This window comes from Brachyistius frenatus, unplaced genomic scaffold (assembly GCF_029030835.1).
Source record: "Brachyistius frenatus isolate BFR_SWC_R1_liver_20210118 unplaced genomic scaffold, ASM2903083v1 Contig_18, whole genome shotgun sequence".
NCBI classification, from domain to species: Eukaryota; Metazoa; Chordata; class Actinopteri; family Embiotocidae; genus Brachyistius; species Brachyistius frenatus.
In genome coordinates, this window is record NW_027210617.1 from 5,657,661 (window position 1) to 5,681,344 (window position 23,684).

Consider the following 23,684-nt stretch of genomic DNA (forward strand, 5'->3'; position numbering starts at 1 on the left):
ACATTAATTATCTTTTGATTGACAAATTAGGTAATTGAGTAATTGCTCAGGTTGCTGATAATATGCTTTTGACTTCTTTTGAGTTGTTTCCCAGTTGCCATGCTGTCACTGACACACAGGTTTAAAGACAGCTAATGCTCCTCAGATAAATGCAAAACAACACAGCGATGATTAATAGTGTTTTCAGGCGCTATACAGTCACTATGTTACAGAGGCTCTGGACATCTGCAGGGCATATGCAGCTGCAGTTTATCTGATGACTCACATGTGTATATACACAGGACGAAACATACACTGGAGTCCTTGGCCCGCAGTGCTCCAGACCACCTGTGTTTATGAGTCTAACTTGTGATGGTCCAGCACATAGCTGAAATCACAGCAGTCTCCTCCACCTACCACCCTACCAGCCAGTCATCCCACATCTGTCCTCCTGTCCCACTTGCGTGTGCGTCCAACAGCAGCGTGCCTCAACGATGGATGAGAAAGGGTGGCTGTGATGGTCATGGTTTGTTTATTCATGGGGTGTGAAGGGAACAAGGGAGAGGAAAGGGGGTGGAAGAGGTGGGGGGTTACCTGGGCGAGAGGGAGGGGGTGTGTGAAAATAAATGAAGCAGGCTGCAAACGGTGGAGCCAAGAATGGTCTGTCAGATGCACGTCTGTCCAAAGTTTATGTGCCTTCTGTATAAACAATGAAGAATTATCTGCCTTGTGAGCTCATCCTTCCCAACGGGTTGGCCTTTGCATTGGTCCACCACAAACCCAATATCGCCACAACATCTCTGACAGATCTAAAGTAAGCCAGACATTTGCGCACACGCACACACAACTGCTAAAACCTTGGCCTTGCCTTGGACCTCTCGACCGTCTCTGGAGTCTAAACCAAAACAATCAAACCACTAACACAGGAAAGTGAAAATATGTCTCCAACGCAGCCATCTTCTTTACAAGCCACCACCAGCGTCCAAAAACCCTTCTGAAACACACACACACACACACACACGTCTTAAACATCGTCCAACTTCCACATGTGATCTCTCAAAGGTTTTGCACTGGCAAATAAGAGGGACATCTTGTGCATTTAGATTTGAGTTTTTCTCCCGTACATGTATTTCAGGCCTTTTTTAAGTGCTGTTTTGGTTCTACACCTCATGGTGGGGCTTAACTAGTCAAACTTGCATCTCTAAAGAGTTTAGGGCACGTTGGCTTTTGTGTTTTCTCTGCAGCTCTCCCCCTGATGGATTGTTTTTTGTGGACGCAGACCAAAAGATAAAGACGTGACCTCTCAGTGGACCACCAGCTCTACGACACCGTCACCACAAAGGCACTCAGTCAGTTGGCATTCTTGCTGTCTTGGAACATTTCAGTTCAAATATAGCCTCAGCGGGTCAAAGGATAAACAGTCTTTATGGAAAATGTAAAAACTAGTTTTGCTGGAAATCTGAATTGAGGGGAGCACAACCTATGGCGTTAGATATCACTGCATTTTGTTTGTCTTTTGGTTTTATTTTTTCCATGTAACTGAACATGTACTGAGTGTTTCAGATTTGAAGGAGAAAGATGATGTGATTTTTTTCAATTCAGAGCAGTGACCGTTAAGTAGGGATGTAATATTTCAAACAGCCTGTCTCCACCCTCGGCTCATATGATTGTGTGGACGTAAAAGGGGGCTGGTTATGATTGCAGAATAACTGTGCATTCGAACAGTAGACTGGTTGTGCGCTGTATCTATGGTGCATGTGTGCACACACGCCCGTGAGTCTTCGGTGTGAAAGGCCCATGTGTCTGGGCCTCGGTGACTTAATGACACCACTTACTAGTCTAATTCACACTCAGGTTTTTGTGCATATTTAGAAAAAAACAACATGCAAGGAAATCCTGCCAACAGAGAATCGGTTGTGTCAGTCAAGTTGGAGGTGAAACACTTTTAGGGTTCTTGTTTGACCTCCTTTGATCCCTCCTCTGGGTTAAAATAGATTTCTGCTTATCCTTTAGTCTAACATACAACATTTGGCATGTTTTCACATCGGCAGCTTGAAAAGTGACACCTCTCCTGAATAATTTTCAAGTCAGCTCAGCCCTTGAGCTCCTTATGAAGTGAATTAGGGCCAAAAATGGTAAATGTAAGGAAACAGGTGGTTTGGTCGGAGAATTACAGAGAGGAGAGAGTGATATGGGGGTTGGAGGGTGGAGAGAGACTAAAACAGGACAGGGCAGAGCCACAAATATCTCTCTACTCCCGTGTTTTTATATGAGCTTGTTATATCTCACAGGAAATGCCCCTCCACTGTTTCCATTAAAACTTCTACGGTAAAAATCACCCAGTAAATCTATTAATAAAACAGGACACACTGTTTGGACATCAATGTAACCATAGCATATTTCTGGCAGTTGCTTTTGTGCTGGACTGTTTCCAGTTCATTAAAAGTAAGACTGCAGTCTGTGGTTGTCACTATAATTTATCAAATAATTAATTTTCCTCAATGACAAAAGACTTAAAAATGCAAATGTTGTTCCCTTTCTCTCTGTGCTAAGTTTTGCTTTGTTAAGGAGCGACATTGTTTTGCCGTGAAACAGCTTGTACTCAGGATTCAGATCCTGTGCTGAACAAACCACTGCCCAGCCAGCCATCTAATATTAACTGTGGTGAGTTCACACGCACAGCAGCACAATACACGGAAACCCAGGCCTCTTGAGTCTCATGATATCACCTTTGAATTTAACCATCTTTGTTGCCTGAATCACTTGGCACTAGAAAACACAGCACTTGCAGACTTGGATGCTCTTGACTGACAATCAGTACATCAGCACCCAAATATATCAGTTATTGCCTCCTTCAGATAAGAAGTGGCACACATAGAGAGCTCTTTGGCCATTTCCTTTTTTTCAGAGACACATGTTGTTCTGTCCATCACAACACCTTTTCGTATTAATGCAGTATGACCCTGCTTATGATTATGTATGTGAGGCTGAGACTTTGAACTACCACATGGAGGGGTGCCTCTCAGTTGAGGTAACAGTGGCCCGGGGTCAGCAGGCTGTCGGCTGCATGACCTCCTGTGTTTTGCTGTCTCTTGCAGAGTGTTGGTTTAGTGGGGAATCCAAATGGAAGCCTTAAATCCCAGTTAAGCTATCACATCACTGGGAGAGCCGGGCACTCCACAGCCACACTATCTGCTCATCAGCTCTCCACTGGTCTGCTGCCGGCAGCCCGCTGAGACACAAACATCCTGTTTAGAGAGGCAACAGGAGAAAGAAACAGAAAGAGCAAAGTCTTCAGTAAATGACAGAAAGGGTGCTAATCAGAACGTCTGTACTAATGCATAATGACAGTCTCACAAGTGCTCTGTTAGCCCACAGTACTGTGTCAGGACACTTTAACTTTCTTTCCATGTAGAAATGCTAACTGTGGAAGATGAGTCATATTAGCACACATGAAGAAACCCAAGAGCAAACACAGAAGCCAGCAGAATGAAAATGAGCCCAATTATGATTCCAATGCACTACTAGAAATGTATTATCCCATATGGGCCAGAGAGGCACAAAACATATACACCAAATGTGGAACTTACGTGGGCCTGATGGTTAACTGCTCTCTGAAGTACCATACCATTAAACTCCCTAATTCCTTCTGTATGTGTGACTTGGCCAAGCTGTTGGATAACATATAGGAAGGCAGTTTGTTGCCCTGTTGAAGTTTTCAGTTCCTTTATGAACCCATGCACAGAACAGCATCGCCCCCTTGTGGAACAATAGTTACAGTGTCAAAACATAGTATGCAGTTATACTTCAATTAGTTATTTACATAACTTTGTGAATAATTTTTCATAAATAATATTTAAAATATATTTAGAGGCCTGGACCTTGGTCAGACAACAGAAACAGATACATGACCGTTTGACGAAAGATTGAAATTTGGACGCCTGAGGCTGTGTGGTTTGTTTGTGGTTGTTACAGTCACAGGTCAAGAATCATGGAAAGATGACAGAAATGTGATGAAATGATGTAATCTTCCCGACAATGACTGGCTACCAAAACCACATACTACAGTGTGATACTCAATACACACACGCACTGATTGGAGATTGACTCCTTATGTACCAACGTCACTGTACTGCTGATGGGATTGTGGTTGCCTAACTTTCTTAAAAGTAACTGTCAAAGTACACTTTAATTTTACATTTCAATCACAATAAAAAAAGACTGTGTCCATAGAATGAAACAAATGCTCTAAGATTTTAAAATCTTATATGTTGTCAGCTGGTCTGTAATATGGTTTTGTCATCATGGCTGAGCTGCGGTGGTTAGTCTGCTGATGAGCATGTGCTCTGTGAAGAAATTAAAGAAAACAGTAATGCGTTGAAAATGCACAGTCATTCCCAGGAAGGGACTTGAGGAAATAACTCCTCCCTTCTATTCTTTTCCAATTACTCTGTGAAAAAATAAATTTGATGAGGTGTTATTTTATTTTTGATTAAACAAACACACTTAAATGCCTCGGTTTTGATTGCAGAGATTCAAGCAGACCCAAATGACTCTGTATTGCACAGGTGGCTGGTTGTGCACTGGTGGCTGCAAATCTTGTCTTTCAAGTCTTTCACATCCTTTAAAGCTTCATTTTAAATTATAAAACATTAACTAAAAATGTTTTAGTAAATGCGACAGTACAGTAAAGCAACTTTTGACATCTGTATAACGTTTAATTACACGAAAGCTTTTCCTCATTCTGTTCTTGGCCTCGTTACATGGCTGTAGATATATTTGTGCCACTGTACATATCAAAACAGTAGGACTATTTTGGACCTTCACAGCGTGTCACAGTGTAGCATGCACAGTGCCCCATGGGATCACATTTTGTGTGGCATATGGATGACATGTCAATTTGTTGCAGACTCTTGTGACAACTCAGTGGTTACCATCTGGGATTCATAGACATAGATTCACAGGATCAATCAGTCATGGAGGGATCCAAGAAAAAGTCAACACCAGCTGATTTACTCTGACCAGGAGACAAGGAAAGATCTGAACTATTTGGAAACTCTTCATCTTTATTGGCATTAATCCAAAGCAAAATTAAAAATCAAATTTGATGTTGGTGTGTGTTTGGACAGAGTAATAGATTCATCTAGCCCTCCTAACCACCTGTGCATTCCCCACCATCATCGCACATACATCTGCACGTAGTTAGTGTTTTTGTATTTGTTGATGGATGTATTTGTTCTGGAACAAACTCTAATGTGCACTGACACCTCTCAGCTGACTGCTAACCTGCAGCATTTAGCTCGGGCTTCTGGGAGTAAAACCTGCTGCTGGATCTGCCCCAATCCTTGAGTCTTTATCTACTTTTCAGGTGGCGAGATGATTTCAAAATGAAGAGGTATGAAAGCAAATGAAAAGCATGGTTATTAAGTATGCGAACATTCTGAACCATAGTGGAATCAAGACTTTAAATTCTGAATGTTTACATGATTCAGTTTGTTTTGTCTTCAGTGTTTCCTCTCTGTGTCTGTATTCCTCTGACTTTCTGCTCTCCTTTATGCAAAAAAAGACGCTGGACTGTAACATTGTAACCATAAGGCTGGATTTTAATTAATGAAGTCAACTATGATGGAACCTTTTCACATAGCGCTTTACAATAACTGCATAACAAATCATAATATCAAATGTAGTGCACTGACTCCACAGGAAATATACCACAAAGAGAGAGGCAGAGTGTCAGACACTCAGGATAATCTCTGTTTTACATCTTCATGTGGAACTGGAACAGGTAGTGCTCCCTGCCAGTTCCCCATGATGTACCGCTAATGCTGCTCTGTCATCACCATATGCAGAACTTGTTCATACTGAATCCTGGTAACTGAGGTCTTCACTGCACTCTCCATCCACTTCCCTTAAAGGAGATTGTTTGGATGTCATTGTAATTTGCACTAATGATCCACTCTTTTTTTGCAAGACACAGTTGCATGAGGTCAGAATTCACCAAACAAACAAACTGGTAGAGGTTTTACCTGACTTCTTAAACAAAGTACTGTATAAAGCAGACAAATAGAATAGAAACGTTATCACTAAAGTGCTCAAACTCGCCATGTTTGTGTCATTATTCTCTGTTTTTCTGGCCTGAATTTAGCAGCATTTACTGCATTTAAGTTATTGTCCTTACCGATCTACCTTTACACATAATGCATATGGACTCTGTATGTCCGAAGAACTGCACAATACTCACAACTCCTCCAGTCTTCAGGAGTATGCATACAAATACTCTGAAATATATATTGTATATATTTTGAGGCTTGGGAGTTTCAGGGTTATGTGCATTATCTTATTATTAGCTTTTCCTAGGACTCCACTCTTCTGTATAGAAATCTCAGATGTTGTACTAGGAATTTGCTGGAGCCACTCTCCCAGTTTGGGGTCACAGCCTCTGTTGTCCCCTCCTATTACCACTGGGGCCACTGTGGACTTCATCTTCCACATCTGTTCCACTTCTTCCTTCAGCTCCTTCAGCTCCTGTCACTCCTTAATCTCTTCATGCGCCTTCTTCCTGATGTTATTGTCAGCTAGGATTGCCACATCTATCACCACTCCCTTCCTCTGCTCCTTGTCAACCACCACTATGTCTGATTGGTTAGCCAGCGGCTGCTTGTCAGTCTGGAACTTGAAGTCTCACAGGATCTTAGCTCTGCTTTTCTAAACCACTTTCTTTGGTGTGTCCCACTGGGACTTGTGGACTTCTAACCCACACTTGGCACTGATGTTCCTGTCGCAGCCACTTGGTTCAGTCTCTCAGTGTATGCTGTCCCAGCATGCATCGTGCACCCTGTTATGTGCTGGACTGTCTCAGGGGCATCCTTACAGAGTCTATACCTTCGGTCCTGTCTGCTGTGGTGGATCCCTGCCTCCATAAATCTGGTGCTTGGGGCCTATCCTTATGCAGCCATGATCCGAGCCACTATGCTGTCTTTCAGGCCAACCTTTTCTCACCACTGGAAGGATGTCTTTATGTCAGTCACTTCCTCTATCTGACAGCGACACATCCTATGAAGGGGCCTGGTCTTCCACGATACTTTCTCTTCTTGCTCAACACCCTCTGTCTTCTGACACTCACTCAGCAGCTCATCCTGGGGAGTCATCTTCTTTCTGTATTCATGGATGCTTCTTGTTTCATCCTGGAAAGTGGCTCTGACACAGTAATCGTTACCCTCCCTCTTTGTTGTTGCTCGTAGAACTTCAGGGTGCTGGACTTTGGTTAGAACCCTGCATTGTGAGGAGTTTTTGTGTCTTGATATCAGTGGCATTTGTCTCTTCCTTTGGCCAGCTTCTTCAAATTAGCTTCTCAAAATATATTGCATACTAATTGCAAAATTATATTACTGTATCCAAAAAGCCCAATCATTTGAACAATAAAGAGATTTATATATGTATATAAATGTATTTTTAACTTCTGTCATCAATTAAAAATTGTCTTCCCTCTAGAAAAATTTATCTAGAAAAAAATGTTTAAAACAAAATTATCCTGCAATTTTCACACTGTAATCTAAAGTTTTACATATTTGCATCTTAGATTAAAACTCAGAACAGTCAGTACCACCAACAAAGCCTTACAAAAACAGTCAGTTGCTCCTTTTGTGGACAGCTTTTTCTTATTCACAGAAAGCAAACACAGACAGTTAATGAGCCCTGAAGAAAAAGAGGACACTTGTGCTCGCCTGTAAGTCCCTACTAAAACCCTTTTCAGTGAGGCCAATTAAAGAGAGGAGGTCTCTTAGTGAGGGAGGAGCAGTCTCTTAATTTACGCTTTATATACTAATGGGATCCACTTTGATTTATGCCCAGTGCTCTCACACATTCTCTGCAATATAAAAAATACTATTGTAAGGACTAGTGGTTAGATAAAACAGACAATATGGAGACAAAAAGGGTGTACGTGTTCATGCAGTCAACAAACCAGCTACAATTTTTTCAAACTCCCATTGCTTTAAAGAATGAAAACTATTTTAAACGGATTACTCCCCTAGATACAGACACACTCAGTGATACACAGCCAGTAATCTCCCTTAGACAGTTCTCATGACGTTAATTCATAAAAAAAATTCTTAAATCCGAAATTTAAGCCAAACGTGGCACAAACAAAAAACCCAGAGCATGCAGTCGCACTCTCTCCACAAACAAATGTGCTTTGTTTTTGTTTTTTTCTGTGTTGTTTGGCCTTTTGTTCAACATGAATCCAGTTCTTCTCTCTGTTTTAGACACATAATGGCTGGGTCACTCAGGTGATGGTGACATATGGAAAGTTACAGCTGGTCTAAAAGTGATTTGTTGTAAAATGCAAAAAGTTCTCATTCAGTTTTTGCATCAGAGTTTCTTTAGTGAGCCACAATCACTTTATTAAATACATAGACTGACATCATAAATTCAATTCACTCTATAATGAGCAGAACAGATGGATTTTAACATTTCTGGCCTCTATAAAAGGGGATTGCTCAGGCCTGTGACCATGAACCATATAGTTGACCAAACTACTGCATCTCTAAATAAGTTCCAGATGTAGAAACACCAACAAGACCAGGTAAAGGCATTATGCATCTTCAATATGTAAACTTTACACACTTATCATGGCTTTGGTAAGTCATGACAGAAAAAGAAACTCCACAAGTGAAAGTCGAGGAATAATGTTAATTAAAAAAAAGAATTACAGTGGGTCACCCCCCAACATGTGTTAGGATTTATCAGTGAAAGGAATTTAACAAGAAGTCGGTTAAGAATTAGCTACTTTCCTATAAAAACTTTAAAAAATATTTTTTTTTTTGCTGATTTACATTTGTTTTTTCCTCTTTTTTCCACATTATTTGATGTGTCTCTTTATTTGTTTGATATCAAAGCTGAAGTGGCAACATGGGGCAGATTAAATAAACTATCATCGTATGATCTAATTTGTTTGCTGCTGTTGAATGATGTCACGTGGGCTCAACCTATACATTAACTCTGCAGGGTTGTGAGCTGTAAGCAGTCGTTGACTGAGTACAGAGCCATATATAGGCCATCATTATCTGCTTAAATGCCATGTGCCCTCCTTCATTGTCTTAATCAGCACGGGCATTATAGACTCGTGCTTTGACATATGCCACCACTACTATATGCACGTGCTGTTTGAAAATTAAACTTAACTTATTGGCTATTCAGTCCCAACTCGTTGTTCAAACTGAATGAGGGGCAGCGAATTCATATAGGGCCCACAGTTATAGCCTTTAACGGAGAAAATAAACACTCATATTTATTAAACAAAAATTGTAGGTTTTATTTTTAGTCGGACGTTTTAAAATTGCGAGTTATTGCGCGATATTTATTTTTTTTATTATTATTTTTTTAAAGATAGGCTGCCGAAAGTGGTGGTCGGGGAGGCGCTTTTAAAATAAGTTATCCTCTTTAAAAGTATGGGGAAAGTATTAATGCCAGTTGTGAAGCGAAACAAAACACAGCAAAGTGACTCGGGGGGTGGGGGGGGGGGGAACTCGGTACAACTCTGCACACAACTGTAGCACGGCCGCCGTCGCTGAATCGTTGCGGCAATAAACGGAGCAGTACAGAAGAGTAGACCTACAACATCCGGGCAATAGTCAGCTTGCGCAGAAACGGAATGGCGGAGGTAAGTAAGCGAAAACGAGGAATGTAACGACCCAAACGATAGAGAAACCGGGCCGAATTTAAGACTTGCGTCACTCCATACGGTACGCGAGGCTGTCGCCGGTGTCGCCGGCCGGTGAACGACGGGCGAGGGAGAGCTACGAGGGCATTTTAAGTGGTGAAGCGGGGAGGAGGAGGAGGAGGTGGTGGTGGTGGTGGAGGGGGAGAAATGGAGAAGCTCTCCGGCGTATCGCCTCTCTCTCTCTCTCTCTCTGTCTCTCTCCCCCCGCGTTCTTCGCTTTAAAGAGCCATTCCCTCCGCCGTGGGTAGTACGGCCGTAGAAAACAATAGGGAGCCCGGCGAGGGCTTAACGCGGTGGTGCTGAACTATTTCAGGTGCGCCCTGCCGACAAAAAGTGTGCCGAGTGAGAAAAAACAAAAGTTGGGACGCATGTCATCACTCTGCGGCGGTAAACTCCGACCGTGTCTTTCGGATATAGTGCGAACTAGTTATTTCCTTCTTGCGGCGCTCGGAGCGAGCCGGAGAGAGGAAGACACGTTCAGCACCAAGTCACAGGAAAGCGCCCCTGGTCAGACAGACAGCGCCCGACGGGCTGGGACACGAACCGGGATATTTAGATGGTCACTGGACTTTTACAAGTAGACTATAATCTCAGTGTAGTGAGTGTTGGCACTTTGTGTGGAGCAGGGTGGTAGAGATCTTATCTTCTCCTACAGCTCATGACCCCAAAGTTGTTGTTGTTGTTGTTGTTTTCACTTCAAACTATTTATATGGCCTTCCTCGTAGACGGAGGCCTGTGTCATCCTTTACTTAATCCGGTCAAAGTTTAGATTGAAAAGATGTTGATGCGAGAGGAAAACACCATGATCTGTTGTTTTAAGAGGAATATGTAGAATCAATCATTCGGGACGGAGACCTCTTATTCATCTGTAGGAGATTTTTTTTTTTTTTTTAAATCAACAAACTGTGATTAAATTACAGCTACAATGCCACAGGCGATCTATAATCAGGCATCGGCCCTTTTAATAGTAATAGTAAAAGTTTAATAGTCCTGTAGCAGCAGGTCTCACAAGTTTAAAAAAAAGAAAAGAAAAAAAAGGGGCTGTTTTAAAGTCAGGAGTCAGCTGATCTTTAATGAGATGAGCCAGGATCAGCCAGGATTTGATCCCATGTTGTTTGTGTGCACTTAGCCCCACAGATGCACACATTGAGCCAACATAATGTGTCCCTGTGTTGTTTTACATGACTTTGAATGCTACATACAAATGGCGCTGTGTGTCTGTAGGTGGGTGAGAAGTGTCTGGACGTGGGCGCAGAGGTTGTGGCCTAGCGGAAAGCGGACGAGGTACAGCGATGAGGGCCCTCAGCAGGAGAAGCAGAAGTCTCAACAGGTCCTAGAGGAGTTGGGGGGAGAAGTGTCGTCGCCCCATGAAGATGGCAGCACAATCCCACACTGTACGTTCCAGTTCTGCGATGTTTACACACGTCAAATCCTTTCTCGGCCATCTAAAAGCCACAGTGTCTTTACTGTTTTAAACATTTTTCTGTGATTATTGGAGCTTAAAAGTGGAGTCTGCAATTCTGGAAATATACAGGAAAAAAAAAAAAGATATTTGAGCTCAACACTGAGGAACTCCTGATAGATCAGACCGCCACATCCGGGAACTTTGGCTTTCAGAAACGTCCCTGCCGCCTTTTGGGGGGAAAACATCTGACTCTTTCCACAGACTTCAATGGAAAATACCGTTACAAAACCAATCCGTTGTAAACTACCGGATCAAAAGTACTTTAGAAATGACACGGTGGCACTATGTCTAGGGGTCATATTTGCCTCTGCCTGCCGTAGAACACGCCGGATAGATGAAAAAGTTTAATTTCCCTCCTGAAGTAAGTAATCCCTCCTGAGTCACGTCGCTTCAGTCTTCCCTTGTACAGAGTGGTGCCACAGAGACCTCCTATCGGGATCGTTTTTTAGGACATGACAGGGTAAAACATCAGAGATGAAAGCTTTTCACATCTTTGTTGATAAAACTAACTACACGGCAACTCTTCGGCGTGGCGTTGTTATTTAAACCGGTTTGTTTAAAGCAGAAGTTTGGAGAAAAGCCTCAACTGCGTCGGATTCTCCGTTCTCAATGTCAACGTCTTAGCCCAGAAAGGGTCGGGGTGAGACGAAATGCCGGTGTGATCTATAGGGGTGTACTCTATCAGAAGCCCCCCCCCCCCAAAAAAAAAAAATAAATAAAAAATTAATGGATGCACATCGCCATGGCAACGACCTGAACAACTAGGCTTGACTTTACAGCGTTAAGTCTTTAGACACTGTCGGTGTTACAAATACACGAAAAAGCAAAATACTCACTATTTGAGTATTTCTCATCAAAGCCATCAATTCCGGTGGTGATGCGGATTTGCAACAGTTGCAACACTTGTTTAAAAAAAAAAAGAAGGTTAAAATAGATTTGTGCCAGCATATTCTTCAGAAAAAAAAAAGATCATTCAAAACGGCAAAAATATATTTTTCAAATTGGCTCAGGTGGTGTTGAGGTACACAGCTGGAGGTGATTGCTTTAACGTGACGTACCATAGCGCACATCGGTCAGCCATGACACAGACGGCCCGACAAAACTGGCAGGCAGCCGACCTGAGAGAGAGAGAGAGAGAGAGAAGGGGTTCTGTTTGGAAATGTTTTGGGGTTCAGACCTGATGACGCAGGTGAGCTGACCAACATGGACGAAGCCGTGTGCTCTTGTCTGCTCCATGAAAGTTGTGGCGGTGGCCCGCAAATCTCTCCACATGTATATTTCAAGCGCAGCCTCTGAATGGATATTCAGCAGTAACGAACAAAAAGTGTGCGAGGCTGCAGATTGTTGCTGCATGTCTTCAGGAGCCATTACTGCAGTAATGCAAGCCCACTGTGGTATTCTTTGCGTTTTGACCAATCAAAAGATCAACGTTACAGCTGCGCTTCATTCTTGCAGTGCTAACTTATACTTTGATTTAAATAACTAAAACAACAAAACTCGATCATTGTCGAGCTGCTTGCAACACTGCTCAAAGTTTTAGCTTTTCTAGCTCGTTCGCGCACTTATTTGCAAAGACATTAAACTTTGTCTGAGGACCAAAATTATCCGTAGATTCACGCAACTGAACGTTGCATCATTATTTAAATACAATAGACTCTGAAAAGATGCAAATGGTTTTGTTTTTACATAGTTTATTTTTATTTATTTATTTTAAATTTGCCAGAAAACCAGTAAACTAAAGGGGCTCTACGGCAGTTTGTATCCCCAAACTACCTTAGTGCCACAGAGTGCAGAGTCGCGCTCAAAAGCTGTTCCGCTTTTAAGCATCAGTGCCTCACACTTCTTTAATTTAGAGTGTTTATATTATAATATAATAATATATTTAAATAATAATCAGTCTAATCAGCTGCAAACTGAGTGAGATTTACAGTTATCTGGACAGAGAACGCAAAGAGTATCCTTGTGATCATTAAATGAAATGTCTTGAGGATGTGATTTTCATGTAATGTGAAGTAATTCATACATTTCTGTGGTCTCTGTCCCTCCACCTGTCCTCGCCTTCCTCTACGACTTGCCTGTAGGCCGGTGAGCTTCCTTTGGAGGAGCTGCTGGCTTTGTACGGCTACACAGTATCAGATCCAGAGAAGGAGACCTGTCACATGGCTGTCAGCCTGCCAGACATGACACTGGATAAGGTACGATACAACCCGCGGCATACCGGCGGCCTCATTCATATTTCTCTCTGTACCAGCATTCTGGTTATTGTTGATCTCGTCCGTAGAATTTACACTGAGTAAAGCTGAATTGTCGTGTTGGGAATCAGAATATTGTACTCTGTTGTACACTGTACCACTCTGCTGTCTTTGTTTTTCCTTCAGGTTCAGGATCAGATAACCGAGGATCTTTTTCCTGGGGAGGAAAAAGAGGAATCATTAGCTGATGATCTCCCCACCTCAGTCACCTCAAACACCACAGACCTGCTCCGCCGCCTCCAAGGTAGCGCATAAAGAGAAGAACATTAAGACAGGACTGTACAACCTTTAAAATCTAGCAAAAGAGAGGTCAGAAAATAAATGGTTTGTCTTAATATTTTAATAGAAATGGAGCAGCGAGGGGCTTTTTCTGATGAAAGTGTGTCCAGTTGTAGTGGAAGAAAGAACATTTCTGGAGCCTTTGATTTTGGTGGAATCATTTCTCATTGGTGATTTTCAAACCAGTTCTTTCATGAGATTGCAGTTTGTTATTTACAGCTGGATAATACGTTTCAAACCACATGGCATGCCACGTTTTATAATATCAGTAAATTGCATGTAAGCTTTGATTTGATTTATTACTGTATAATTTGTGATGGGATGTCCCTGTGTGGCTGCATGTACTGGCTTCATGTGTCACTCTACACATGACAAGATCATGTCAAAGACTGAGAACATAATCCATAAAATATAATGAAAACCAAATATATGGCAGGGAAGCAGCTTTTGTGTCTTTTATTTATCCTTGATTTGTGTTCAGTCAATAAAACTGTGTTCATTGACTGAGTACACAGGAAAAAAAAAAAAAAAAAAGAGTAGGTTTTGTTCTTTGATTCTTTGGTCTTATCTGTTTGCTGCTTCCTATTGAATTGTTTTTTACTCCGAGTTAGATTATATTGTATTTAACTGCATTGAAGTTTCAGAAATATTTTCATTCAGGAGTTTATGGTTTGTCAGCAGAAAGATCTGGCTTTTAGATTGCATTTTGACATACTGTACCTGTGCAGTTGCAGTGAAATGATCCCCTGATCTTCTCTCTGATGTTTTGTCTCTTTTAAGTCAGAGACAAAGACACATTAGTCAGCTCATCAGATGAGGACTCTGATGATGCCTCTATTCCCTCTGATGAAGAGCACAAGGTATGTTGATTCAGTTAACTCTTGACTCCCTTCAGAGACTCAAGTTTGTTGTACAGTATGTTGCAGTTTGCAGTTCTTTATGGGACAGAAGAGCATACAAAGCAACTGTTGTGAAACAATCAAGCGGTAATCAAATATTTGTTTATTGATGAATTCTTTGATAATGTGTCCGTCTTACATTTGATCCAATGAGCAGTGGAAGCCTCAAAAGCTATGCACACACTTATTTTTATATTTGTATTGATGTAAGCGTTACTCTTCTTTCGGCATTATTTGGAACTAATAATTGGCGTTGAACATAAACCAAATACTTCAGGATTATCTAGTACCAACTAAATTCCTCTGCTGGACCAACTGAATGCAAACTAACTCCCACATATATGGGGAGACATTTGGGGAAAATTGCTGTACTTAGAAATATTTTAATTTACACAAGCCAAAGAAAAGACCAGTGGGGATAAACTCTTTACCAAAACCAAAGTGGCTCAGTATCTTAAACCTGAAATGTCGTTTTGGTCAGGCTCTTGGGTTTTCAAGGGTACAGGTCTACACACACAAAAAATGAAACACCACACAGCAGAGATTTGAATCAAGTTTCAGCTTTTATCTGCATGTATGACATGTTTCACAACTATGACTCACTGTGTCTTTGATTTCCTTCTCAGGAGATCATGGTGGGCTCCATGTATCAGGCAAGAATCCCTCCAATCAGCCCGTATACCTACCAGGAGAGAGGTAAGCAATGGAAATATTGTGCAAAGTTTGTATGAAATCCCTCAAACACCACGTGGTTCCAGCTGACTAAAACCCCTCAGCGTGGAATCTGACTCTCACTGGTATTAAACCAAACACCCAAAACACACATCACTATCTCCTTTTTTCACTCTATTAATCTTTTCTCCTCTTCCATCTCGCTCCTTGTCCACTTTCTCTCTGCCCTTCACATTACCTCTCACTGTCTTCTGCTCCTCTGCCTCTCTTCCTCCAGCCTACAGCAGTGAAGACCAGCTGCTGTGGAGTCCAGGGGTTCTGCCAGTGCAGGAAGTGGAGGAGTTTTTGCTGAATGCACAGAGAGCACGTGGCCAGGAGGGGGCAGTATGTACACAAGGGGTAGCTGTTCAAGACAATGAACAGGTACAGTGGTGTGACTTTACATCTCAGAAAAAGAGTGTCAGCTACATTAAGTGTGTTCAAAGTTTGATTCTGATTGTAGTAAGGCGTATATACTTCCCACATTCACCACTGAAGTCTTTTTTGACCAATTGTGCTAAATGCCCCCAACAGAATAGGTGAATGTGTTGTTTTAACTGATGACTTATTAGTTTTGATCAAATATTCTGAATGTGTTTGTGTACATGTTGAAAGAAACTGGTTGGCTGGATGAATAGAAGTCTGCTTATAAGTGAAGTTGGCTGATTCAGTTTTGATATTCGGTCATTTGTTAAAAACCTACATACAGCTAAGTGCAGCTCATAGTGGATCATGACTTTCACCATATCCAGTGTTTGTCAGTCATCAGTAGTTAATCTTCTTTTAACGTGGTTTAAACAAAGAGGTCACGTTTCACCATGTGACACTTTTTACCCGTCCTCTTTTTCTCCTCACCTTCAGGCACTGTATGAACTAGTGAAATGCAACTTCAATGCAGAGGAGGCACTGATGCGATTATGCTTCAACGTGAAAGTGTTCAGTGGTAAGAACCGTCCTGTCGTCCTACTTTTACCAACCTGCCACCATACAAATCTGTAAACCACTCAAAATAATGCTCGTGATAATGACGGATTTATATACAGTATTTCACTGACACGAAAATCAGTGTACTCACATGTGACCTGGCAGCTTTTGCAGTTGCAGTATATTTCACAAAATGTGACTCCATTACCAAAGATAAACCTCATGCAGGGATTCCCAAACTTTTGGTTTGAGCCCTCGTGGACCATTTTGCATTATCAGGGTTTTCCAGACGTTTCTAGAGGACTTACTGTAGGTGCTGTGGTAGCAGTGGGGGGGGGGGGGGTTGTGGGCTGGTATTTGACTAAAAACCTTTACTATTACAATTTTTATTTAGAAATGCAGTCTGCCATAAAATAATAATCACCAAACATTGGTACAACAAAGCTTATAGTGAAGCTACAGTGGCTTTGGTGCTGTGAAAATAAAAACAACAACACTTGGACGCTGCACCTAAGTGTATCCTACCTAAGCTACCTGTACAATAGAATTTCCTTGACAAATAGTAGATGGGAAAACCCTGATGACGTGTCACTAAATATTCCCTGTAGAGAGTTTGAAGCCCAAAACAGAGCCGAGTTAATGCTTGTGTTGCTGCCCCATGATAAGATGCTGTCCAGGTGTTTGAACTGTAGGATCACAGAAGGGAAAACGAAGACCCACCAGTTTAAAGATACCAACTTCCTCTTGAAGTCAAGTATTTCACGTTCTTTAAATTACATCTACAGATGCAGGACACCAACACACACCTGATAAAATCAGATGCTTGAAAATAAAACAGGGGGTCGGGGTAACTAGTGAAAGAGGGAAATGCGGACTAATTTGGGAGCTTAAAGCCAAGTTAGTTATATATTTCAGTCCTGTGAAAACATTTACCAGTAAACAATACTGTTAAACTAGACTATTTTTGCTACCCTCTCAATGTAAGACAAGTGGCAGACTTCAGCGCTGTAGAGGAAGAGCGGGTCACTGATGCGACTTCGTGACCTTTTGATTCGGCAGTGAGCTCCAGTTTAAGTCCAGCATTGTGACTGATTTACACGCTCCAGTGTAATAACAATTATATGCCGTGAATTAAAAATTGGCATATATCATTGTAATCTTGCCGTTGCTTTCCACTGTCTTTAGAAGAGCTGTGTTCCTGGAGTGAGGAGGAGTGTAGGAGCTTCGAGCACGGCTATCGAGTTTATGGGAAAAACTTCCACCTCATTCAGGCGAACAAGGTGAGAGCTCAGGAGACCATCTTGAAATTTGTTGTACAGACGTGACCAGTGATCAACCTGCTGCACTCATTTGAATATTTGAACTTTATGTCGCTCAAAAAAAAAAAACAACAACAACACCTTTTTTCCTCTCTGCAGGTACGAACACGCTCTGTGGGAGAGTGTGTGGAGTATTACTACATGTGGAAGAAGTCTGACCGTCACGTGTACTTTACCCAACAGGCCACCAGGCTGAGCCGCAAGAAGTACAACCTGCAGTCGGGGAGCATGTGAGTACTGCTGGGACACCAGCATAACGACTGACAATTAGTCAAAGTACATCTGCACCGTTAATAAATGTACAGAGGGATGCGCGATTGCCCTGCGGTGAGATGTGTTCAGAGTAATTTTGGAAAGGAACATTTCTGTATCATCTTACTGGTCCGCATGCCGCTGTCATTTTCTGCTATTCGGTGTAGTGTCGTCACGATGGAGAGTAAAATCATGGAAAGGCAATAAAATAACTTTCCGGTTGCGAGTTGTTTCGAACTTATTGAAGATGTCGTCGTGTGTTATTATCCGCCTTAGGACTCGAAATGTGCTTCCACTCTTATTTCGCAGCGATTTCCTGTCTGTGAACGTCTCGTTAAATCTCATCTATTCTGAGAACGACTTTCAGTAACGCCAGACCTTTTTAATCTGTTTACTTATGCAATTCCCATAAATTGTGGCTTTACAACATAAGCTACCACAAGAGTAAGCCATCCAAAAAACAAAACAAAAAAAACAACAACTCCTCGTCTGGTTCGTTTCTTCGAGAGCACTACTTTCTGCAAGCAATTCTTTTCGAGAACTATCGTGTTAAAGTAAAGTCTCTTAACTTGAATTCATGTTTATCTTGGTGTGGTAGGTGTGCCTCTACTGCATTAGACACTACAGTGTTCAGGCAGTCAATAACACCGGTCACCTGTCAGATTCTGTGACCGTGTTGGTCAGGTTGGTCAGGTTTAGGCACGAGAAGTGAGGGTATGACTATCAGGGCAGGTCACAGAATCTGATGGGGGGACAGATTTCAATGTAACACAGGCTCTCAAGAGTTCCTGCAGTTTTGCAGAATTGACATCTTCTGTCCCTCCTGTTAATTAGCAGCTGTGGAAAGAAATCCACGTGAACCCCGAGTGACCGGCACACAGAGAACGCTGCCGGTAAAGCATCGGTAAAAAAAAACAACTATTTTTCGATGGTCCATGGGATGCAATGACCCGCCGGGATTTGTCCCCGTACGCCCGATGGTCGGTACGTCCTATATATTTCAGCGTCAGCTGCCGTTCTAAGCTGCCGCTACGTGGCCACCGTCGGCATCTGCTGCCTTTTTTTTGCTCACCGGAAATGTTGCTCTAGCTTAAAACTTTGCTCCTTTACTCGTGAAGAGCTGTCCCCAGCGACGGAGAAAAGGAGCGTCAACGGTAACTCTCCGTTTTGCAAAAGAGTTTCCGCCATCACTGTGTTTCCAGTTCCATCCCTCACGACGTTAGAATCGCTGCTGCTTCTTTCTGTCATGTTGAATTGAGGGCAGACCGGACGCCACTGCGACTTGCTATCCCGTCTTGTGGCACAAAGTGGTTCAGTTAGCATCGGCAGCGTAACAATACACAAGACACCCTTGACCAAAGGTTAAACTGCTATTTGTTCACAATTCTGTGGATAGTTTCAGAATATTTGAAACTAAATATCCTGCACGCTGTCCCTTTTCAAAGGGTCGGTGTACCGTGCAGAGGAAACAGTCGCAATGAAAGCAGTTTTTTTTCTTTAGATGAAAAAAAATTTAAAAAAATAAAACCCTGTTTACATTGACCTCAGAGTTTCCCGTGCTGACATTGCTTGTGTGTGTGTGTGTGTGTGTGTGTGTGTGTGTGTGTGTGTGTGTGTGTGTGTGTGTGTGTGTGTGTGTGTGTGTGTGTGTGTGTGTGTGTGTGTGTGTGTGTGTGTGTGTGTTGCAGGGAGGACGGAGACCAGGACGGGGAGGTTGGGGAGCTGGAGGGAAGCAACGTTTGCTCGGGGTTGTTGTCCACCAGCTCCATGGGCACCGGGCAGCTAGAATCTCCATTACCTCCACAGTCGAGCTCGGACCTGGACAAACAAGGTCAGAGTCGGAGGTCGCCTCTCAGAAGCACCCCGTGCGGGGGGGTGAAGTAGTCATCCGATGACCTCGCGTTTAACAGAACAGAGCTGCTCGGAATAAAAAGCACAAAATGTCGATGGAAGGACAATAGCAGGACAACTTCCAACATTTAATTTGAGTTTCAATTGATTTGGAAGCTGGTCGTAGAGGACTTAGAGCTTCCATTCGGCAAATGCAGCGTACGGCCTGCCGAAAATACTCACTCGGCGTTTCCGTTGTTCTGTACGTAAACCATTTACACACCACGTCAGATCCGTTGTCCAAATCTTTTCTGCCCTCAGTCACGTTGCACACGTAGACCCACGGATTTTACTTTGTCTGCTGAATTTTCTCATTTCAATTACATAGCTCGCCTTTTATTTTGACATCACATGTTCATTGTGTTTTTGTTGTAAAACATTTTTCATGTCTCCCCTCCTTTGTCCCCCCCCCCTCCCCCCAACTTTTTTTTTTTCCCTCTTACTTTACGTCTGTTTTGTGTCGTTATGTTTGTGCGTGCATTTGCGCATGTCTGTATCTCTGTGCGTGTTTGTGTTTGTGTGTTTGTGTTTGTGGGCATGCCGCGCACGTTGACACGGCGCTCCAGAAGAGGAGGGCCGTCCCCAGCGCAGACGAACTCCCCGCTTTCTCTTAAAGCCATGACCTCGGTCCACACTGACCACAGAAAGCAGGCTGGACCTGCAGGTAAAGAAAACAGGATGAGTAGAGAGAAAAACAAATATTGTGGTCACTGGGAATAAATCCAACGAGTTCATCCGAGGTTGACAAACTCTTCATTTGAGCGGAAAAGAACACGGCTAATGTGAACTTCCTCCTCTGGCTATGTAGTAATTACTTTCTAAATAAAATAAAAATCAGATATATTAAGTTATTTCAACAACAACAAAAAAAATCAATGAACCCTCTTGCCCTGGTTGTTTTAAAAGCATTCCCAATACAGTTAAGTGTATTTGATATTTACCATTACATCTGTTCAAAGTGTAACAAAGTATAACTTTTATTTTTTTTCCCACTATTTTGCTCGAATGAAAACTGAAATCAAAATCCACATTTCGTTTAATCTCAAGCCCGGTAAACATTTAGAAGCACCTGCACGTATGTTTGCTGTAAACAAGTCCACTCGCATACGTTGTTCGACATATGGAGAATTAACAATCGAGCAAGTCGGCAAAATGAAACGCGCATTAGGCAGACAGGCAGACGTACTGCTCTAATACGTGCGGTTTACTTGTGGTTGGCAAGAAGGAACGGCACATAATGCTTAATGCCCCACTGCAGGCGATTTAAGAGGCACTCTAAAAACATCCCCGGGCTTATTTACTGCGCCGATGTCCACGGAAGAACACCTGCAACATTTGGATAAAATGATATTTCTTCAATCTGGAAATGCGAGCTACGCTCTGGTAGTTCCGAATGTTGTATTGAACTGCGTTCCTGTGAACTTGCTGTCTGCGCAGGTGGCGAGCTGGCGACGGGGCCGTCGGAGCTGTGCGGTGACGAGTGTCCCCAGCGGCTGTTCAGGCGCCGCCCCTTCTCTGTCCCGCCCGCGGACGACCTCGGGGATCCCGGCTCAGACGGTTGTTGCCCCTCCGCTCCGGCGCAGCTCCAGTCTCAGCCCTCCGCTCGCGGCCACCGGTGGGCCCGCGGGAACTCTCCGTCCCGCCGCGACGACCGCAGCCTCCCGAGCTCCTGCTTCTACCAGCTCCACATGCGGGGCGGGCCTCTCGTTTCTGAGGGCCCGGAGTGCGGCGCGGCGGGCGGCGGGGCCGGCGCCCCCCACGGACTGCAGGTGGAGTTCGGCCTGCCGTCCGCCTCGCTTCCCTCCCCGGCTGTCCTCCCGTCACGCTTTCAGACATTTGGTGGCCTGCTGCACCCCGCCCCCCCACCCCCCCGTCCTGCATCCTCGCTCTCTCACACAGTGAGGGGACGTCTGAACTGAGTGGTACTCTTTCTGATTTGCCCTGCGTAGAGATCTTTGATTTGGTTTGAGTCTTCTGAAACCAGGACAAAAAGTGCATTTACCTAACTTTTGAAAAAGGATGGACCTACTACCTACTGGTGACTTATCCGTCTTATCCGATGTATTCCTCTTTTTAAACTGAGACACTTGAACCCCTCTGTCCATTGTGGAATTATGAGTTTGGTAATCACTACTTTCAGTCATTGATTATGTGTATATTAAAGGGAAACTTCAGCATTTTTGGCAACTTGAGCCATATGTTCTTATAATGATATTTCTTGGTAACTAATGGGGACAACAAACTTTTGAAATGGGTCTAGTATTGAGGGAGATCTCTTCAACCAGCAGCCTCAAAATGGGCTGCAATGTCCTATTTTGGAGCAATTTAACCTGTCAAAAGAACATCAACTGAAAGTGTGCGTGTTTTGGCCACCGACGGTCTCGGATTCTTAATGTAGTTGTCTTAACAAAATTATTGAAAGGACCCCGAACAATGTTTTTTTTTGTTGTTGTTGTTTTTTTTTTTAACAAAACCGTGGTTTGTGTTTGCACATTTCTGAATTGTTTCAACAAAATGTCAGTAAACACTTTGTGGCGCTTCCATAGATCAACGGTGTTGCAGGACAGACCGTTTTGCATCTGCCGGCCGAAACACTCACTCGATACTGGACCGGTTTAAAGGTTGTCGTCCTCGTAAGTCACAATGATGGGGGGAAACATGGGTCCGGGTTGAAAAGCGCCGATGTCTCCCCGTCACGGTTGATTTTCACTGCCTGCACCAGAGCAATTCCGTTGACCGGCTACAATGAATTCGCACAAAGCGAAGGTGACGAGAGCTGCTGTCCATTTTTTTTTTTTTTCTTTTTCTAAAACAGAGCAATGAGTGACCATGTTAACCACTGCTGCTTTTGTTTTCTTATTCATCAGGATGACAGAGTTGACTGCTGCTCAGATTATTATTATTTTTTATTTTATTTTATTTTTTTGGGGGTGGGGACCATGTTTGGTGGGGATTCTTACGACAAGCCAGTCACACGTGTCATTATGTTCTTCTTGGCGCTCGGCGCTTTCACTCCCGCTGCCATTTCAGATGTGTCATTGAACGGTATGTCAAATCTGTCCACTCAAACAACATGAAATAGTTTCTTTTTAAAGGTTAACTTTAACTGTCTCCTTCACCGTCTGCAGCGGGCTTTGCTTTTTTGCTTTTTTTTTTTGGGGGGGGGGGGGTTTGACATGCCAGCCTCCTCCACTTTGCCCGTCTGTAGGTTTCAGGCAGCAGAGTCAATCTTTTTCATGACTTCCGTTTGAATTTGACCACCTGAAACTTAAGAAGGTTTTCTAAAGTTGATTTGTCTGCGGAGCCGTGTCAGAGCAACAAAGAGCGCAATATTTGTGCGGTTGTTTTTGTTGTTGTTGTTGTTGTTGTTGTTTTGGGGGTTTTACTTTGTGGACATTTTCCTCCTTGTTCTTCCCTTAAAATGTTCACACATATTTATTACGGTGCGGTGCTTTGTCGTCATTTATGAACACCATTTCTAACTGCGTTGCCTCGTGAGTACCTCGAACGGGTTGACACACAGAATAGGGTTAAAAATATATTCTACAAAATAAGACTGTACATGTGAATGCAAACAGTTTCTCAGGTTCTGCAGATTTAATGATCTCCCAGACCGTTATTGGTGAACAACCCTCGATGAACAGCGAGAGTCGGTCATCTTTTGAACAGGTGTTGTAGGCCAGTGAGAAAAGATGACAGCTTGTTGGTGGAAGGGTAAAAACAACAGACGTTGTCATCCCGACGTGAAGGTTCAGAGATCTTCTGTTTGCCTCTTGAAGCTTTCAGCAAAGTCCCACCTTTTTGAGCCAAGGACTACCCCGTCCTTCACCTCCAACCGCATCTGAAGGTTGCTTCTTCCTGTGATGTCGTGGATTACACTGGCTCCTTCCGAACAGCAGGTGTACTGCGCTGTATACGTTTCTTAAGAAAGATCTGGAACATGTTTGGTTACATCAGATTACGTTCCGGATGTGAGAGTGCTCTGTTTTATTC

At 43.0% G+C, this 23,684-nt stretch overlaps 1 protein-coding gene across 3 annotated transcripts; it reads left to right on the forward strand.

Moving 5' to 3' along the window:
- Window positions 1-9,392: 9,392 nt before the first annotated feature.
- mier2 (mesoderm induction early response 1, family member 2) lies at window positions 9,393-22,574 on the forward strand. Of its 3 annotated transcripts, none has more exons than XM_069695089.1 (12): window positions 9,393-9,640; window positions 10,925-11,094; window positions 13,247-13,360; window positions 13,544-13,661; window positions 14,477-14,556; window positions 15,222-15,291; window positions 15,545-15,690; window positions 16,168-16,249; window positions 17,416-17,510; window positions 17,649-17,779; window positions 19,490-19,632; window positions 21,129-22,574. In XM_069695089.1, exons 2-12 carry the CDS (start codon window positions 11,068-11,070, stop codon window positions 21,608-21,610), a joined length of 1,488 nt encoding a protein of 495 aa, XP_069551190.1. In that variant the 5' UTR covers window positions 9,393-9,640; window positions 10,925-11,067; the 3' UTR covers window positions 21,611-22,574. The 3 variants fall into 3 exon arrangements, with proteins under 3 accessions (XP_069551190.1, XP_069551192.1, XP_069551191.1); XM_069695091.1 differs by having other exon boundaries at window positions 17,733-17,779; XM_069695090.1 differs by lacking the exon at window positions 9,393-9,640 and having other exon boundaries at window positions 10,403-11,094.
- The last annotated feature ends 1,110 nt before the right edge of the window (window positions 22,575-23,684 follow it).

Excerpts from the sequence above, each read along its gene's own strand:
- mier2 (XM_069695089.1), top strand. The coding sequence starts at position 11,068 with ATGAAGATGGCAGCACAATCCCACACT. Across the intron at positions 14,557-15,221 it reads CCTCTGATGAAGAGCACAAG|GAGATCATGGTGGGCTCCAT; the intron begins GTATGTTGATTC and ends TTTCCTTCTCAG. Across the intron at positions 15,292-15,544 it reads GTATACCTACCAGGAGAGAG|CCTACAGCAGTGAAGACCAG; the intron begins GTAAGCAATGGA and ends CTCTTCCTCCAG.